The 18,782-nt window shown below is 43.5% G+C and overlaps 1 protein-coding gene across 1 annotated transcript in view; it reads left to right on the forward strand.

Moving 5' to 3' along the window:
• The window catches only part of LOC132528598 (ferritin light chain-like), a 54,832-nt gene extending 43,983 nt beyond the window's left edge, over window positions 1-10,849 (forward strand). The window contains exons 3-4 of the mRNA XM_060164489.1: window positions 7,575-7,669; window positions 10,653-10,849. Of these exons, the coding sequence (XP_060020472.1) occupies window positions 7,575-7,669; window positions 10,653-10,849 (292 nt within the window). The remainder of the gene's footprint in view (window positions 1-7,574; window positions 7,670-10,652) is intronic.
• Window positions 10,850-18,782: the final 7,933 nt, after the last annotated feature.

The raw sequence follows: 18,782 nt of genomic DNA on the forward strand, positions 1-18,782 counted from the left end.
AAATCAAAGTGTCCTGAATCAAAGTGGCCCTTGTCGTGACCTGTCACTCTTTACGCTTATCTCTTGTCGTACTAAAATAAAGCCACAAACAAGAGTAAAAAGCTAGCGTGTGGGAAGCAACTTTTAAAGAGCAGACCTTGATATCATTTAAAAATAGTCAGCAGTTCCATACGATGCCCCTAGCATCTTATCTTCCTTCAGCTGACCACAGGAGAGGGCCTGAAGTAGGAGACGCTAGAAGGCCCTCTTCACTATAAAGGAAGATGGCTTTCCTCTCTCATTTCATGTCTGTGTACAGGACCCCAGGAGATGATCATTACCAGCTGGAAACTTTAAGATTATCAAGGACATAGGAAATGCCATTCTCCTCACTCTGAATAACTGCATTTGGTCCAATGGCCTTAACCTTTTATGGCCCGAGTTCCTTTGCTGCTCTCTTCCAATTAATTTCAATCATTCTTTCTTTAAAACATAGAGGTAATACATGCTGGCTGTAAATGCTAAAAAATACAGTCAGATGTAGAATAAAAAAAAATCAGAAGACCCCATTCACTTCCTCCCACATTCCCTAACTCCTCTCGTCTCTTCTAAGGTAAAAGTTTTTAATATAAAACTTTCTAGGCTACTTTATAGGCTTTAAATATAGGCTTAAATAAATAAATATATATATATGTATACATATATGTATGTGTGTGTTCACTTATATTTTTCTTTGCACATTGTTTTGTGATTATTTTGTTTTACTTAATAATATATCATGGATTGGTTTCCAAGTTGATATAGCTATACTTGCATCATTCGTTCCAACTGCTGTATAGTATTATTTAGAATAAATTGAAAGGCGTATTATAGTCTGAATTGTTGTGTCTCAGAAGTTAGCTACTTTATGTAGGAAAGGAATGCTTTTTCTACAGAAAGAGCAGCATTTATGTTGCTTCTTGACAATAATCTGGCATATATTAGGGGTAAACAGTAGCAAGTGGTAAAGCAAAGAGCGAAGCAGTCCATCATTTTTACCTCAAGAGACTTGAGAACTCTGATGGGCCGTATGGGGCAAACAGCTAGCAGCGATGGTGAATATGGTCATTTGAATTGTGTCAGGAAACGGGCCATACCTCAAACCTCCAGATAGTACACCTGAATTTCACCAATAGAAATTCATTCCTTTGGTCTAAACATGGCTAACTCTAAACACTTCTTTTTTAAAAAAAAATTTAAAACATTCTCTTTAAACATGCATGTTTTCGGAACGAGCAACCACTTAGTTGTTTGGGTGCTTTCCTTCCCGAAAAGTATGATTCAATCTGAAAACACTGCGTGTTTCTGGTGGAAGAGGATTCTAAAACTGGGGAAGGAGAGATGCAAGAGAGAGGGGATGTGCCTAAAGAAGAAAACAAAAAATAAAAACAGTAAGATTGTTAAATTAGCTGAATATTAGTCACCTGTCCAGAGATGGCCCCAACTGCTTACAAGCAAAAGATAATTTCACCAAGCAAATAAAAAGAGACTTTTATAAAGGAGGTAGCTTTCTTTTGTTGACTAGAACAGAGGAGAGGTGGAGAAATACAGCAAGCATCCCAACACCCCCACTCCTGTTTATGGCAGACATCACTAATCTACTGTGGCATTCTTTCCCACTGAACCAGGACGCGGCCTCAGATTTCTTCTGTACTCAGCACTCCAGGCAGCCACTACGCATTGATTCTAGTTGGTGCCCCAAATGAAATCCAGTTTGTCGTTCATTTATGGGAGTCACTGTCTCCATTATGACCAACCATGGGTTTGAATTTCACAAGCAGATAGCAATTGCATAACCTTAAAGCTGCTGTTAGGATTCTTTTTCAGTCAAGTATCTACAGAGGACACATCCCAGGGAAAACAGGAGGTCTCTGAGCTAATGAACTGGGATCCTCCCCCACCAGACTGGAAGCTCTGCAAGAGGAATGGCTTTATTCTCCTAGAGCCCAAGAGAACATCCGATGGATGGCAGGTACCGAGTTGAGTGATCGCCCAAATGAACTGTACAATGGAATAGAGCACATCTCCAGCAGACACTCGGTCTAAGAGCTCTCAAGGATTAACAGAAAGTTTGCCTTAAAAAGTCTTGTTTGGATGGTGCAGCCTCTGCATATGCACCTCCCCCCCTGCAACTTAGATACATGGAAAAGGACCTCTTATCTAAAACTATGATACAGTGTTTTCAAATACGGCAATCATCAAGGAAAACAGAAATGGAATCTGACAGGAAGGGAATGTGAGTGTCCACTTTTTGGGTAATGTAAGATGGAAAGGTAGGTGAGAATGAGCCAGCAACTTCCAGATCCTGGAGAGGGGGCAAAGCTGGGCTGCCTGCTCAGAATTCAGGCCAAAGCTTTTCTCCCTGTGGTGAATCTTCAACAAGCAGCTGGCTTCCTGCACCCAGGGCACACCAAAGAATCTACCATCACATTTTAGGAAGCCTTCCCGGAGTTTCAGGGCAGAAACTGTCCCAGTCAAAAAAAAAAAATCAGCAAATAAAAGAAGCCCTTAACCTGATTTGACCAGCTTTGTTCATCATATCCGAGGGAGGTCAAGCAAGCCCATCCAGCCTGTCTAAGATGGATAATTAATCTCATTGTCTCTCTCTCACTCACCCACCCACACACATGTACACACGGAAACTCACACATGTGCTCACACTCACATATCCCCACACACACACACATCCACGCACATCTACTCACACACCTACTCACTCACACATTACACACACTGTCCTATCTTCAGCCCCCAGAGGAGCAGACTCAGATATTGCCCCACCCCCATCATATTATTTTCCTTCTCAACAGCAACAACACTCCTTTGATAGAAATCTCCTTCTTCTAAAGGGACACTCTCATCAACACCAAGCCCTGGGGACCGTGTGGAAAATAAGCGCACACCTGCTCTGCCGTCGGCCCCTTTATTGCCGAGATGGTATTAGCCTGTTCCTCTGGAGGAATACTGGCTCAGAACTTTTATAAGTAGGAGACTCAATTATGCTTCTTATGAGTTCCCTAAATTTGGAAATAGAGCTAAATAAGGAAATACATTAGTCAATGTCCTTCTCAACCTCCTCCCCTACTCATTTCTCAATCTTTTTTTTTTTTTTTCTGCTTTCATGGGGTGCTTTCTTTGACTTAGTAAAACTGCCAACTGTAGCATCATAAACAGGGCCCCATACTGAGATGTGAAAGGGGACAAGTGAGGAAACAAATGCCAAACTAGGTCCTCTGAGTATGATCAGCATATGGTTAAGGCCTCATGGGCAAGTGAGGGCCAAGCCAAGTTCACCGAACAATGATCAATGTCACAGTGAGATTCCCAAGAAAAAAAACGTTTCAATACAGGAGATCTTTATACTTGAACTAAAGTGCAAATAGTAACGTTGCCAATATTTGGGGATTACAGAGGTGTCCCCCAAGAATAAGTCCCAGGGAGGAAAAAAAGGCCATGGCCTGAAACTTAAACGATATTATCCCACATAAAAAGTCACAGTAGAGATATGCAGTTACCTTACAGAGGTCTTTCTGGAAGACAAAATTTGCAACCTGCTTGATTTAGAAATACATCAAAAGAAGATATGACCATGAAGTCTGACCATGGAAGCAGAGAGAAAGGAAGGTTATGGAAACCAACTTGGGCAATGCCCTTCTAGGGATTTTTCAGGCGGAAGGCCCCCAACAGTTGTTCCCAGTGGCAAGGAAGGAAGTTGAGTTGCCTGATTTATGTGTATTCAACTACCTGCACACCGATGAGGTACTGGAGTTAGGAGACAGAGGGAGAAGGAGGGGAGGAGGGATGGAGGGAGGGACAGAAAGAAGGAGGGAGGAAGAGGAAAAGAGGGGGAAACTGAGAGGAGAAAGAGGAAGAGAAGGAGAGAGGAAAGCGGAGGAGGAGAGAGAGAAAGGGAGCGTGAGGTGAATACAGGGGATGTGACCCTGTTGGTTCTTCAATCAGTCCCAGTGCTTGAGCCTATTAGCATCTCTCTGTGCTTCATGATTTTCAGTGCTTAAATATAGCTATTGCTCATTCAGTGTGACTCCTAACCAGTGTTTCCAAGTGAGATCCTTGGACCAGCAGCATCAGCATCCCCTGGGAATTTGTTAGACATGAAAACTTGGGTCCCACCCAGTCCTACTAAATCAGAAAGTCTGTGGGTAGGGCCAAGTAGTTTGTGTTTTAACAGGCTCTCTCGGTGATTCCAACGCACGATAAAGTTTGAGAACCACTGCCCTAAACGCAAATCAACTACTGCATCTGGAGCTCCACTGAAGAAAGAGCTGGAGAAATCTCTCATTTACATAAACACAAGAACATTCTGGTTTTATACATCAGTTTGGGAGCCTGCGGGATTTGAGTCTGTCCTCACATCTCTGAATATTGCAAAGACAAGTCTTTGAGCTTGGGGGAGCTGAAAGCTGATCCTTGCCAAGAGGAGAGAGTCACCAAGGTAATGACCCACTACTAGGCTTCTGGACATTTGACTTCTCCATGTGCTGGGGGGAGGTTCTCCTCCATTTTCAGACACAGAAAAATAGGTTTCTGTGATTTGAGAGAGACCCACACCTTGGTACCATGCTTTAGAAAGGTCTAGTGCACTCTTCCAAAACGGCCATTCAGCTCTATGTATAACGTCATGGTAATCATGTGGCCACTTTCAGGTGACAAATTTCTGTGAAACTTTTGGCAATGGCTAACTAAACTGTTTTCTTGCAATCCAATATATCACTCTCGTGTGTGTTTCTATACTGCTTTTACTGTTTCATGTTCTTTGTTATGTGCACTCAGACTTGACTTGTAGACAACTGTGGGCAGCACAGTTGGGTATAAAAGAGAGTTATTTAATGGTGTTATTTAAGGTGTGCACCTTAGCCACGCAGTTTACAAAAGCAAATCCCTGTGAGGTATAAAGCATCAGAGAGCAAAACAACAGTCACTGACATCTCTGTAGAGGAGAGAAAGAAGCTGAGTCACTGAGCTTGCAATTCAAGAGAAGGCAAATATATCACAGAACAAAGGATGAACCTCCACCCTGGGTCACAGGACATCAGCTTCAGAGATGTTCACCAACACAGAAAGATTTGTTGCTTACGATAAAAGACATCTGTGAAATGTCTTTCACTGAACAAAGCATCATCTGACCCCTAACTAAACATAGCTTGCTTTATAAAAGGTTGTTTTTTTTATATAATATTGCCAAACACTATTTCTGTAGTTCTTTGAAGAAGAGAAAGACCAGTTAGTGTTATTGAATCTGTGGCAGACATCATTCTAATCTGTGTCTGAGAAAGTATATCACACCTATACCTACCTGCTTAATTTGCTATATATTTAGGGATACAGACTAACATTATTTAATAAAAAACAAAGCAAAACACTTACACTACTGAGTGCCCACCATCTGTAGAACTGTGCTAAGCACCCTCAGGAAAAAAAGAAAGGCAGGGACCACTTTGGCTTCCAGAAGAGACAAGGTACACAGAAGTTCAGTACTGAAATGTTTGTGTTTAGAGAAGTTCCATGTGAATTAGAATGTGGCAGGAGAAACTTCCATGGAAGAGATGAGCTTTGCTCAGTAGGTAAAATTTCACAAGGAAGTTTGGCAGGAAATATAAGCAAAGCAGAACAACAGAGACAAGATTCGGTGTTTTTTAAGATAAAATGCAATTCCTCACTTCCATTTGGGATGAAGTATCTGGAAGCAGCAAAGCCACCAACAGGAAGCCTGATTATTCACCATCAGAGAAAGATGTATTGACTTGACTGTCCAAGCCCAACTGAATCCTCCATTCCCAATTCTAAACACAAAGTAGATGAGATGTCTCCATGCCCTTCACACCAGGGCATCATCTAGCACATTTCAGCTGTCACCGCTCCTAATTATTTTGCTCCCTCTCACCTCTAAGAAGTCGTCTAGGGATCAAAGAGATGCTACCAGAAGCAGGGACTGAGTCTGGTGGAGAAGCTGTGCAGGTTGTGGGAGTCAGAGTGAATAGGGATGTCAGCTCGCTGCTAAGTGTAGGGCCCAGATTCAATTTTCTGCTTTTCCCCCGGTCCCAAAGTATCCTGGAATAGTACTTCCTGGTTGGGCTAAGAGCTTTCATCTTGGCAATGTCAGCTGGTTACAGGGACCTAAGGCAGATGACAGGTGCTAGCAGCATGACAGGAGGTCAGATTTATCAAGGAAAAAATCTCAAAGCACAATCCCTTCTGTCTCCCTCTTCCAAAGGGCAATGAGAAGAGGGGCCCGTCGGCACTTAGTAATATTAGAGAAAGGACTTCTGCTCCCAGAGGAAGACCTTTGCATATGCCAGCATTCAGTTGAAGACTTTTGGCTTCAGTTTCTCAGTTCATGAACTCTAATTTGATGTTCTCTGATTTAGACACACTCTGATCTGATATTCTTTTTTTCCCTCCTGAAACGTAATTATGTTTGTGGTATGATGATTTCCAGAGCGACTTTGAGGAGCTGTGAGTCTGCTTTTGTGGCACTGTCTACCACGTGTGATTTGTGGGCCTGACTCAGTCTCCCCCACTAGAACATCAGCTCCCCTGGATGAATCACCTGGGCAGTCTCCAGCTGCCCAGCGCAGAAACGTGCCCAGCAAAAGTGCTCAATGAATACACAGAGGAGATAACTCAGGTTCTTTCCACTTCTCCACCGTGCAGAACACAGGGTCTTGCTAAATCTTTTTTGTTTTGTGTTTTTTTTTTTTTTTTTTTTTTTTGCAGTACGTGGGCCTCTCACTGTTGTGGCCTCTCCTGTTGCGGAGCACAGGCTCCTGACGCGCAGGCTCAGCGGCCATGGCTCACGGGCCCAGCCGCTCCGTGGCATGCGGGATCTTCCCCGACCGGGGCACGAACCTGCGTCCCCTGCATCGGCAGGCAGACTCTCAACCACTGCGCCACCAGGGAAGCCCCATTGGTGCTTTTAACACACCCTCCAGGTGACTGTGATACTCACTACAGTTTGAGAACCACTGGTGTACAGACTGGGGCCCAGGAAGATCAGGTGTACACATCACTTGTCAATGTAGAATCACAAACTTAGGTTTGTTTGACCTAAGTGACCTCTTGTCAGAAGAGATACTTTAATTCCATAGTTTGTGTGAACTGTCAACTTGGAGAGGATGGGATACAATCTTCACAGGCCACTGGGCTCCCGGAAGCTCAGGCTACTTGACTCTGAAGAACGACATACCACATCCTAATAAATGAATTTGTCAAGAGCTACTCCCCTTTGTGAGGATTTTAGCAGAGACGTTGGTGACAGCCATCCACTTTTATGGATTTTCACTGAGTAATTAATAGGATAACAGTTACAAGTGCAAGTTAAGTGCATACTATTTCCACTGGATTGGATCATAAATAAGTCATATAGCTTTGAAAGTGAATGGGAAGAGACGGTTGAAAAGAAAGACCTATTGGGAGCTGAATGAGGGAGGCCAGACTTAATTTTAAGCCCTACCTTCTCATTTTCCTGAAGCAAGCTGTCCACAGGGGACCAGCCGAGACCGTGGTGGATTGTGTTTCACTTTGTGCTTCCGCACAAGGTATCGGAACATAGACAATTTACCAAACGTAGACATTCCCGAGTCTCTCCTCCTTCCACAGAAATCAAAAGTGAAAACAGCTCAATACGCCAGAGGTAAGGAGGAGGGACAGAGCAGCAAAGCTTCAGGAATATTTTGCAACACACTTACACAAGCTATTGGACATTTTGTCTCTTTTTTTAGTACCTGGGCTAACGTCCTCCCCAACCACAAATTCAAGGCTTCTCTTCAGCAACGGAGAGGCCTCTCGATTCAACTCCTTTTCCAAATCAATGCTGGGTCTCAGGGCCACATCACACCTTTTGTGGGCCCTGGGAGCTTTTGTCTTCAAAAGACCTTTCCTCAACCAAAAAAATTTTTTTAATTATATTTTACAGCTGCATAGGTATAAAGACAAATATAATCCAGGCTGGGCTTCATGATTATATATTTATTGTTATTATAGTCACTAAAAAACACGTTAGTATTTACGTTTTGCAGGTCTGTTAGTAGCTTCCTAGGGCTGCTGTAACAAAGTTCTGTAAACTAGGTGACTTAAACATCAGAAATGTACTTAAACAACAGAAATGTACAGATCTGGAAGCTAGAAGTCCAAGATCAAGTCGTCAGCAGGGCCGTGCTCCCTTTGAAGGTGTTAGGGAAGGAACTGTTCCAGGCCTCTCTCTTAGCTTCTCGTGCTTCCTTGCCTTGTGAGAGCAGAACTCTAATTCTCACTTGCTGTTCTCCCTGTGTGCATGTCTGTCTCCAAATTTCCCCTTTATATAAGGACACCAATCATGTCCGATTAGGGACCCACCCTACTCCAGTATGACCTCATCTTTACTAATTACTCTGAATGCTACCCTATTTCCAAATAGGGTCACAATCTCAGGTGCTGGGGATTAAGGATTTCAAGGGGATACAATTCAACGCAACACGGGGCCTGTGCTCTGTGTCTAATGGAGAAATTGTCCGTGCAAAGCCTCCTCTAGGATGCCGAAGGGGAGATGCAGGTCTGGGGTTTCCAAAGCATCAGAAATGAGATAAGGGCCCAGGGGTGAAAGAGGGAGACATTTTACATTTAGTTTTACCCTCTTTTTAGAAAAATATTTCAACAGCTTTATTGTGTAACTGACATACAACAAACTGCATAAATTTAAAGGGTTTTACACATACATATGCCAAAACTTATCAGTTTGATCCTATTTTTAAAGGAAATATTTCAGGATTCAAAAACACTTCAAGGGAGATTTTCTGTGGATCAACTCACCCTGGAGGAGGTTAACTTCTCTCAATGCCCCACTTCCAATAAGCCCAGGTGAGCCCTAACCTGTCTCGACTCCAGATCAGGAGCCAACCTTCCTCCACTTGGACATCTCCATCCTGCATGTTTGTACTTGTCTCTTGGAGCTGAGCCCTCCTAGGAACTGAGGAAGGACACAATTTCATTTTTTTTTTTAATCTGATTTTTACGGAGGCAATGTACATCTCATGCTTTTTTCCCCCATGTTAACCTTTTTTCTTCTCCTGCAAGAAAACTTCAACTTGCCCCTCGGTCCTAACGGAGGATCCAGCTAAAGAGAGGGATGTGTCCATCGCCCCCAGACGCTACCTCTTTTTCCCCTCTCCTCTATTAAAAAAGAGAGAAAAAGACTGAGGGAGATTGGGAAGGATACCTGAAATGAGTACTCCCTTTGTGGCTTCCATTTTTAAAGTTACTATCAGCCCATTGCAACAAAAGCCTCCAAATTCTTTCTCAGTCTGTGGTTCAATGGTTTCATTCCCAAAGGATTCTAGAGACCCAAACAAAGTGCTGGCTGTCCTCCTTGAACCTTCCCCTCCCACACAAAAATCACCTCACACAAAAACAGCCAAATAAAGCAGCACAGCCTGAGGCGGGGGGCGGGGGCCCACAGAGTGAGAACTGAACAGTCCATGAACTTGGCCTGTCCATTTAAATTGCAAAAGCTCCAGCTCATTCGCAGACACACAATTGGGTCTGGCAACACCATTCACAGCCCAGGATGTGAACTGGAGCCTAAGTCGTCATTACAGGCACCCAGGACAATGCCAGTTAGGCTGTGTCAAAAGCCAGGCTGTCCCCGAGAGAAGGTTCTCTTAGAGCAGTAAATAACAGTAATGGCTTTGAGGGTGCGTGTGCCCAACACGAAGCATTTCATGTTTCCGAGGAGGAGTACCTGAAACCACCCTAGGAAGGCTTTTTCTTTCTGCACAAATTATAATAAAATAATGGTAGTGGTGACTCCAAGCCATAAATCTGTTAGGTCTTGGTTAACTTAAAAAAAAAAAAAAGTGATATTGTTATGTACATACAAACGACCCAGTGACTTGTGGAAGAAGCTAGTTCTCCTTTCTCCTCAAAAAAGATCCTCAAGTTGGTTGACCTACCAGACTCAGCCCAAAGGTTGAACAAAACCCCGGTGAGAAAGAAGCTGTGGTCTTTTTTAAGGCTGTACACGTAGAGCATCTCTATTTCCTGCATGGTATTCAGCAACTACAAAATATAAGCCCTAGGCATCCTGCTTGGGCAGTGGAAGAGGTGTGGTTAAGAAGGAATGGGCGGTCTCAGCTCTGGGTCAGTATATGATGAACTGCTGGAGGTGTCCCAAGGTCCTCTCCAAATGCCTCAGCTGACTAATCCTATACAACAATGACTGCGAGCAAATCAGGTGGGACAGGAAGAGAAAGTTCAGTGGACAAACGACTCAAATTCCATTCCCAGCCAGAAACTTCATGCCACACAGTACGGACTTCAGAGGACAGTGTCCTGAGGAACGGTGGATTCTGCGTCATATGACATTGAGATTTTCTTAACCTTGGAGGAGCTGCCTGCACTCCCATGCTTCTCCCTCTCAGAAAAGGAATAAGACAGTTTATTCTCTGTCCACACGATCTCTGATAATATGGCTTTCAAGAGGCCACCAGCTTCATGCTTTCTTTCTGTGGGCTATAATAACCAGGATCAGGGCAAAGTGAGATGGGAAAATGCCTCCTTGGGGTGAGAGTTTCCAAAGAATGGAATAAGGCAGAGGGAAAGGTCAGACAGACTGTGAAAATTCTCATCAACACTGCTCACAGGGCCATGTTCCAGGTCAGAGATGGCGGCTGCTCCTTTCCTGTCTGGTCGTGGAAACGTGGAGGTTTACACCCAGGGCATTGAGCCAATGCCCCATAATTCACTAGGGCAGGTGCTGGAACTTCAGCTCTGTGCACAGAACTGGCGGCCAAGCTTCACTGACCTAATGGGCTCCACGGACTTAGCTATGGGGGTCTAGCCCTCTCCCTCCAATCTCATCTTTAGAGCCTCAGGGCCCGTCTTACTCCCGTCACCTCTTCCTTATTCACGTGGGAGGCCTCGGCAACCTTGCTTTTCCTTGTCTTCTTTCCCCACTTCCTGCACGGCCACAGCTGACCCCCCCCCCCACATGCCTCAGACCAACTGCACAGATCTCCTTGGGAACCAACATGCCACCCCTTGCAAAGCTTCCTCAGAACCCTTACCTTCCCTCTCAGCTGAACAGAAGTTTCCCTCACAAAATTTATGTAACTCCTGAAATCCGACCTCCTCCAGGAAGCCACTCGAGATTGATTAGGGAGAAATGCAAATGATTCCCACGGCCCTAACTAAATATATACATATTTATTTCTAGGAGTTGTTGTCTCTAACAACCGCCAAGTCCCTAGGTGTTCCTTCTCTGCCACCCCCAGTGAATGCTGTTATTCTTTTAAAAAGTGAAAGTAACTTTAATGTTTTACTCAGTATAAACATGTCAGATGCTCATACTAAAGTTAGATTCATAGATATAGAAACTTACCTGAAGAATGTAAAAAAAAAAAAAATCACATAAAGCCCACTATACAGAGGTAAATTTTTACAGGATACACTTCTTTCCATAACTGCATTTACTCTTGACAGATATTGCCTCTAGGACACAGACAAAAATGGGGCTAATTAACATAGCAAAGAGTAAGTAGCTACTCATTAATTGGTTCTGTTTACATGCCTATCATGAAAAGATCATTTCTATGCTTAAGCGGAGACTTTCAGCTTGACTAGGACTGTCATTAAGAAAACAGTGAACGCCAAAAACAACATTTCTATGATTTCATTTATATGAAATGTCCATAATAAGCAAATCTATAGAGATTTGTGTGGCATGTGAATTACACCACAATAAAGCTTTTTTTTAAAACACGAAAAAAAGAGAAAAGAAAACAGTGAACACAAGTAATATCTTCTGTGAAGTGGAAGAGGAGTGAAGTTCAATCCCGTTATCACTTTGCTATAGACACTGATGAGTCTGGCAAAAGTGGGAAACATTGGTTTGGGTAAAGGGTGACTGAGGTTGACAAAAGAAGTGTAAGCAGGCCTGGTGAGCAAATGTGCCAATCTTTCTGCCCAGTATCACAGAGCATGAGTCTGATTCTAAACCCAAATCTAGTGTGAGGCTCGGCCAGGCACAGGTGATACACCGCTTGCCTTGGCTTGAAGGTCTGACGCCACCGTCTCTATGTCATATGCACGTGTGACCAGGAAAATAGAAGAATCACAGCTTCTGTCTCCCTCCTGCCATCCAGGGAGAAGACAGCCTTGGTCCAATTTGATCCTGGGCCTTGTTGGTTCAATCAGAGTAATGGATTAGGGATGTAGGAGACTAAAAGGAACTGAGATTTTTTTGACTGGTTCACAGTGGAGAAACCAGACTCATGGAAGAGGAAATAACAGATTTGGAAGGTAAGAGGTAGGTGAGGAAAAGTTAAGAATCAGAAGGCACTGGGTTTGAGAAAAAGTTTGAAGACCTTCTTTTTGTTTGTTTTGTTTTGAGGAGAGGGAGTGATTCAGGCAGCTGTCATATTGTGATGGGTGGCGTTTTGGGGAGATAAAGAGAATTTTCAGAAAATCTGCTGCAAGCTATAGGTGGAATCCTTCTTTTAGCATTTTCTGAAAAACTGTAATATAGATTGCTTCAAAATTCTTTTTGGAAGTCAGTGTGTGTTTCTTTGGCAGTGACACGGCACTGATACTGGAGATACAAGGCAGCTCAGTCTTATGCGGGTTACGTATAAAAACCTGTGTGGTTCGCTTTGAGCTCTCAGTTTCTAGAGGGCAGGGATCCACATCCATGCAGATGATCTGGATATATCCCAGGAGGCATCTTGTCATCGTTCTACAAGCTCTGAAGGAGGAAGGAGAATTTGAGTCTTGGCTCACCTTTTTACTAGTTGTGCGGCTCAGGATATTTCACTCCCTGAGTTCACTGTCCTCACAAGTATACTGTGGGCAAGTATGGTGACATCTGCCTGCACCTTGGGGTTCTGTGAGGATCAGATAAGTATATATGAGCATGTTCTGTGAACTGTGAAGAGCTATCCAAATCATCACATGGTATGACATCCTGGACAACATGACATTCAGCCACTTACTGTAACTCACCATAACAATGGTGGCTGGAATGGTTCCAGGACTGATTCTGCCCAGGGCTATTAGCGAGTCCTCTCTATCCCTTCCTGGTATCTCCTCTGTCTTGGGAGCCAGGGAGGAATAAACTCAGTCCTAGGAAATCTACTGGGAACTTCACAACTTCCCTACCTCATTTCACCCAGGGCCTCCACCACTGATTAAATGGAAATGCTGGAGGGTGTAATGGGCCCGGGCCAGGATTCTGCTGAATCCAGCCTATGACTGGCCACCGCGCCCTGGGCTGATCGTGACTTCACCCACTGGCTCCCATCTCAATGGACGGCTCTCTCTGAAAGGCCATTTTGTGACTTGTCCTGGGAGCACTTCATTCATGCTGGCTGAAGCTCTTGCCCTTTCTGCTCAAAATTAACCCTACTCAGCCCAAAGCAGCCACAAAGAATCTGAATGAGACAGCGGCGAGGGAGGACCTTGCACAATCCAAGTATGTTTCCAGGGGAGCTTTCTTTGCTTTCCAGGATTCCAAGAGAATCCTGTCCAACCACGGAGGCAATGGCTTGGCGGGAGTCAAGGGCCCGCCTCCCGTGGAGGTCTCTCCCCATATGTTCCCATCCCTCCCAGGAGCTGAATCTCCCTATGGAAAGGAAGCCAGACACATGTCTACCTGCTACCTCAGAATCTGATCCTGACTTTTTTTGTTTTCAGTAGCTGAGACCAAAGGCCTGGCCCATTCCCTCCTTGGTCTGAGGAAGGAGTCCTTGCAACGGATTTTCCTGAGAGGTAGCCCAGAGGCTGGTGTGACAAGGAGCTGGCCTGCTTTCCTTGGTCTCGGCCTGGCCAGTTCTGCCCTTGCCCTGAGCCAGGCCAGCAGGACTCAGGGCTCAAAGCAGCACCAAGACCTTGAATTAAGACACAGGCAGCTCATTCCACTTTCCTGGCCGCCTCAATGGGTCTGTCTTGTCGGCCTGCGTCTAAAGCCCTTGAACGATTCCAGCTGCTGAGCTGGGCCTGCGGACACAGGGACATTTGGTTTCTGTTAGAGCACAACAGATCAGTGTCTTCACCTGCTTCATTTTTTCCCTCCTGCACCAGGAGGGGGACAAGGCAGCCAAAGTCTGATGCTGCTGATTTGGAGATTTCCCATTTTGTTTCGGTGACTTCATGCCTTGGCCTGGACGCTGCTGGTATCTTCCAAAACCACTTCATTTCCTGTGTATTTCCAGCACTCGGCCAAGAAGAATGTACAGTATGAAAAAAATGTCTGCTGCCCTCAATTGCAGAGACCCTCTGGAAAAAAATATCTGGAGGGCTTTTAAATAAAAGAAAATAATTACAACCTGCTGAGTGCCTTACAGAATCTATGAAACTCGACCTTTTCCAAAATATCATAGTATTTCCTGTGGCTTCTGTAGGCTAAGCCTTCATGGATTTATAAGAATGTGTCCAACACAGTCTCTGGGCTCCATTTCTTTTTAAATCCAAAAGTCAGATGTGAAAAGGCCAAAGACATCCTCTTGGAGGACAACATCCCAAAAGGTGTTAAGCTAAAACCCAGCTGGAAAAATAGAGGCTGCCAGCTGTCGGGGGGTGGCAGGCCACGTGCATTTATTTTATTTTATAATTTTTTTAATGAATGGAGGTTTGATTTTCCAGCTCGCCGCCCAGTTGTAGCTTTGCAGATGCTGTACACGGCAGGTATGGCTCGCAGATGTGTAGAGACACAGCTTATAACTATACGGTGGGTGGAGAGTGGTTTATGAGCCTTGAGATTCATAAATTCTAGTCTTTAGAACTCTCTGTATAAACATAGTTAAAAGTTAGAAAGGGAGAGAGAGAAAACATTCTGACCTTAAACTACCTGTGATCAACGATCCAGACTCCTGCTGGCCTTTCCCAAGAGAAAACTGAAACCTTTTGAAACAGAAACTCAAGGAGACAGAAGCTTCTACTGACTTTCCGGAAGAGGTAAAGATTCCAGGCTTGGGTTCACTGTGCGTGACTATTGCCCACTAAGTCTATACGTGGACAGACGAGATGAAACGGAGGGAGGTACAATCAGCTGGACACTTAAACCTGCACAGACCATCTCAAATATGTAGTCATAAAAATCTCTCTCCCTTGGTGACTTTGAAAAAATAAATTCAGATTATTGTCTTAACTTCGTACTGTAGGCCGCCTGCTTTAGTTAAACCTGTGGAATTAAGGCCTTCATTTCCAGTGAGGAGGGGTCGAATTCCATATCAAATGACTCTGAATAAACTAGTGAGCACAAACTCACTAATCGACTCTAGTTAGTGTCAGCCTCAGGCTGAACTGTGAACTGGTGACTATGTGTTTTCACAGCCCTCGCCCTCCCCTTGTGCTTCCCTTGTCTCCCAACTCGGGACCCTCCCTTCAAGCTTGGCGGCATCCCAGGTTGGGAGAAGTCCCTTGCTCAACTTAAAACTTACTTAGGAGTTTTCTTCTCTAGCAAAGTAATTTCCGTTGAGGTGAGAACAGCTGAGTAGGGTTCACCTCCCAGAGAACAGCCATGTTTTAACCACCAAGGGAGAGTCCAAAAAAAGTCAGACTCCTGGGAACAAAGGAGAGCTGATGAGAGAGAGACTGTAAATTGGGAGATGGAAACATTCAACCAGTCTTCATTCCCAAGAGATAGAAGTGTAAGGAGGAGCCTGCTTTCCTCTGGGGTACAGAGTTTAAGTGATGGGAAGTGGAGGAAACATAAAGGAACAGGCTGGAAATAACCAACATCTCTTTATTCAACCTTGGCCTGTTAGACAGCGAAATACTAACAACTATTTTATACAGAGAGAAAAATGCTAACATGCCCCAGTCACTTTGTAGGCACACTTTATAAACTTCCTGTAGTTCAGGCTGCCTCTACCATCTCAGGACTTCAAAGTAAGTGAAGCTTGTTACCATATGATCCAGCAATCCCACTCCCGGGCATATATCCAGAGAAAACTCTAACTCTAAAAGACACATGCGCCCCAGTGTTCACCGCAGCACTATTTACAATAGCCATGACATGGAAGCAACCTAAGTGTCCATCGACAGATGAATGGATAAAGAAGATGTGATACATATATACAATGGAATATTACTCAGCCATAAAAACAGAATAAAATAATGCCATTTGCAGCAAGATGGATGGACCGAGAGATTATCATACTAAGTGAAATAAGTCAGACAGAGTAAGACAAATATCATATGATAGCACTTATATGTGGACTCTAAGAAAAAGATACAAATGAACTAATTTACAAAACAGAAATAGACTCACAGACAAGAAAACAAACTTATGGTTACCAAAGGGGACAGCAGGGTTGGGGAGAGATAAATTAGGAGTGTGGGATTAACATATACACACTGTTATATATAAAATAGATAAACAACAAGGACCTACTATATAGCACAGGGAACTGTAATCAATATCTTGTAATAACCTATAATGGAAAAGAATCTGAAAAAGAATATATATGTATGTATAACTGAATCACTTTGCTGTACACCTGAGACTAACACATTATAAATTAACTATACTTCAATTAAAAAATGTTTAAAAAAAGAGAATAGGTGAGGCTTTCTCACGTGGACCACGAGAAGGAGTGCTGTGCATAAAGAGAGGAGTTCTCAGATACACAGTGTGTGATGGCTGGAGGGTACAAGCAAGGCACAGAATAGAATACATAAACAGGCCACGGGAAATTCTTGGATGAGTTGTCCTGGGTTCCCAGGTAAGCCACAAATCAAGTATTAGTAAGTAGGCAGAACCTTTCTTGTTTCTGTGCCTTTCCTTTAGGGATCTAATTCTTAGTAAAGCAACTCAAGAAGAAAAAAACTAATGCTTCTTTGTTTCTAGGACTTGGCCCTTTGTTTTATAATTAATATAGATTCCCACCCAATGCATAAATGTTTAAAGCATCATTTATATTGCATTGCCCACTTGTTAAAGTTTAAAATGCTGCAAATAGCCAAGAGTCTGTGCTTTAGTTACAAGCAAACTTGCTCACCCCATGGTCTTAATCTCTGGCAAACAGTGGCATAAAATTGACTGCTAGGTGAATTTTGTATTTGTTGTACATTCTTTGCCATTATAAAAAAGATACGGGGCTTCCCTGGTGGCTCAGTGGTTAAGAACCTGCCTGCCAACGCAGGGGTACACGGGTTTGAGCCCTGGTCCGAGAAGATCCCACATGCCGCAGAGCAACTAACCCTGTGCGCCACAACTACTGAGCCTGCGCTCTAGAGCCCGTGAGCCACAGCTACTGAGCCCACGTGCCACAACTACTGAAGCCCGCGTGCCAAGAGCCCATGCTCCACAACAAGAGAAGCCACCGCAATGAGAAGCCCGCGCACTGCAAGGAAGAGTAGCCCCCGCTTGCTGCAACTAGAGAAAGCCCACGCACAGCAACAAAGACCCAGTGCAGCCAAAAGTAAGTAAATAAAATAAATTTATAAAAAGAAGATATAAAGATCCAGTTTGGACTGAAATGCGTGTGTTTACACATGTGCACATCTACATGATATACTGTATACTATTTTTTTCACCCATTTCACCCAGAAATGGGTGAAAAAAATAGTCCTAACCCAATATTGGTGCAGTGAGTTAATAATGATCTAAGGAGATATAAACCAACACCTTCAGACATTAGGGATTGTTTTTTCAATTGAAGTATAGTTGATTTATAATATTGTGTTAGTTTCAGGTGTACAGCATAGTGATTCAGTTATCTTTTCTTTTTATATTTCATTATAGGTTGTTACAAGATACTGCATATAAATCCCTGGGCTATAGAGTAAATCCTTGTTGCTTATCTGTTTTACGTATAGTAGTTTGTATCTGTTAATCCCATACTCCTAACTTGTCCTTTCCCCTCACCTCCCCTTTGATAACCATAAATTCGCTTTTTACAGACATAGGAATTATTTTATTAACAAAGGAATGGGTCTAAATTATTGAACAAGCCATTTGCTTTAAAAAATAGTCATATGGAAATAGAGTAAGAATATTCCTCCTCATGTCATTCTTAGATATTCTAAGGGTCACACCACTTTGGTTTGTATGTCAACTCAAGGGTGGATTGTGCAGTGGCTGGAAAGCAAGGCAGGCTCTTTGCCAACCTTCATTCCCGTAACTGGGCTTCTGACCTAACCCTTATGAGCAAGTCTCTCCGAGTCTTTGTCAGGTTCTACCCTGGTTTTCTTTCCAGGCCTCCCAGGGTCCCAGCCTGGTTGCTCTCCTTGCCTGAATCCCAATCTTACCATCATAATTTTTAGATTTTCTGACTGTCAGAGGGTTATAACGCAGGAAGCTTGGCACTGATTGTGGGAAGTTGGGTCTGTTTCAGTAACACCTCCCCGTTATGGGGGAAGATGAGTCTGCACTAGCAGAACAGTCTGAATTCTGAAATATTTTAAAGAGAAGAGGTCCTGGTATTTTCCAGTAAGGAAAGGAGGAGCTCTATTCAACTACTAAGAAAAGTTTCCTGGGATACTTCAGTTAAGGTACATGTGATTTGTCAATATTCCGAGTAACAGCTGTTATTAAACTTTAGCAAACCTACGAGTCACTCAAGGAGTTTGTTAAAATGCACATCCCTAGGCCCCCCATCCCTCCCGGCCCAGGATTCTAATTCAGAAGTTTTGGGGTATAATTCAGGACTTTTGGACTTTTTCTCCCCATGATTCTCTCTCTTTTTTGAGAGAGAATTTTGAGAAACATTGCTCTATGTATTCAGTAAACAACATCCATGTATCAATCATAAGTTTTATTTTCATACAGACCA

The sequence above is a fragment of the Lagenorhynchus albirostris genome, chromosome 1 (assembly GCF_949774975.1).
Source record: "Lagenorhynchus albirostris chromosome 1, mLagAlb1.1, whole genome shotgun sequence".
In the NCBI taxonomy this organism is placed as follows: domain Eukaryota; kingdom Metazoa; phylum Chordata; class Mammalia; order Artiodactyla; family Delphinidae; genus Lagenorhynchus; species Lagenorhynchus albirostris.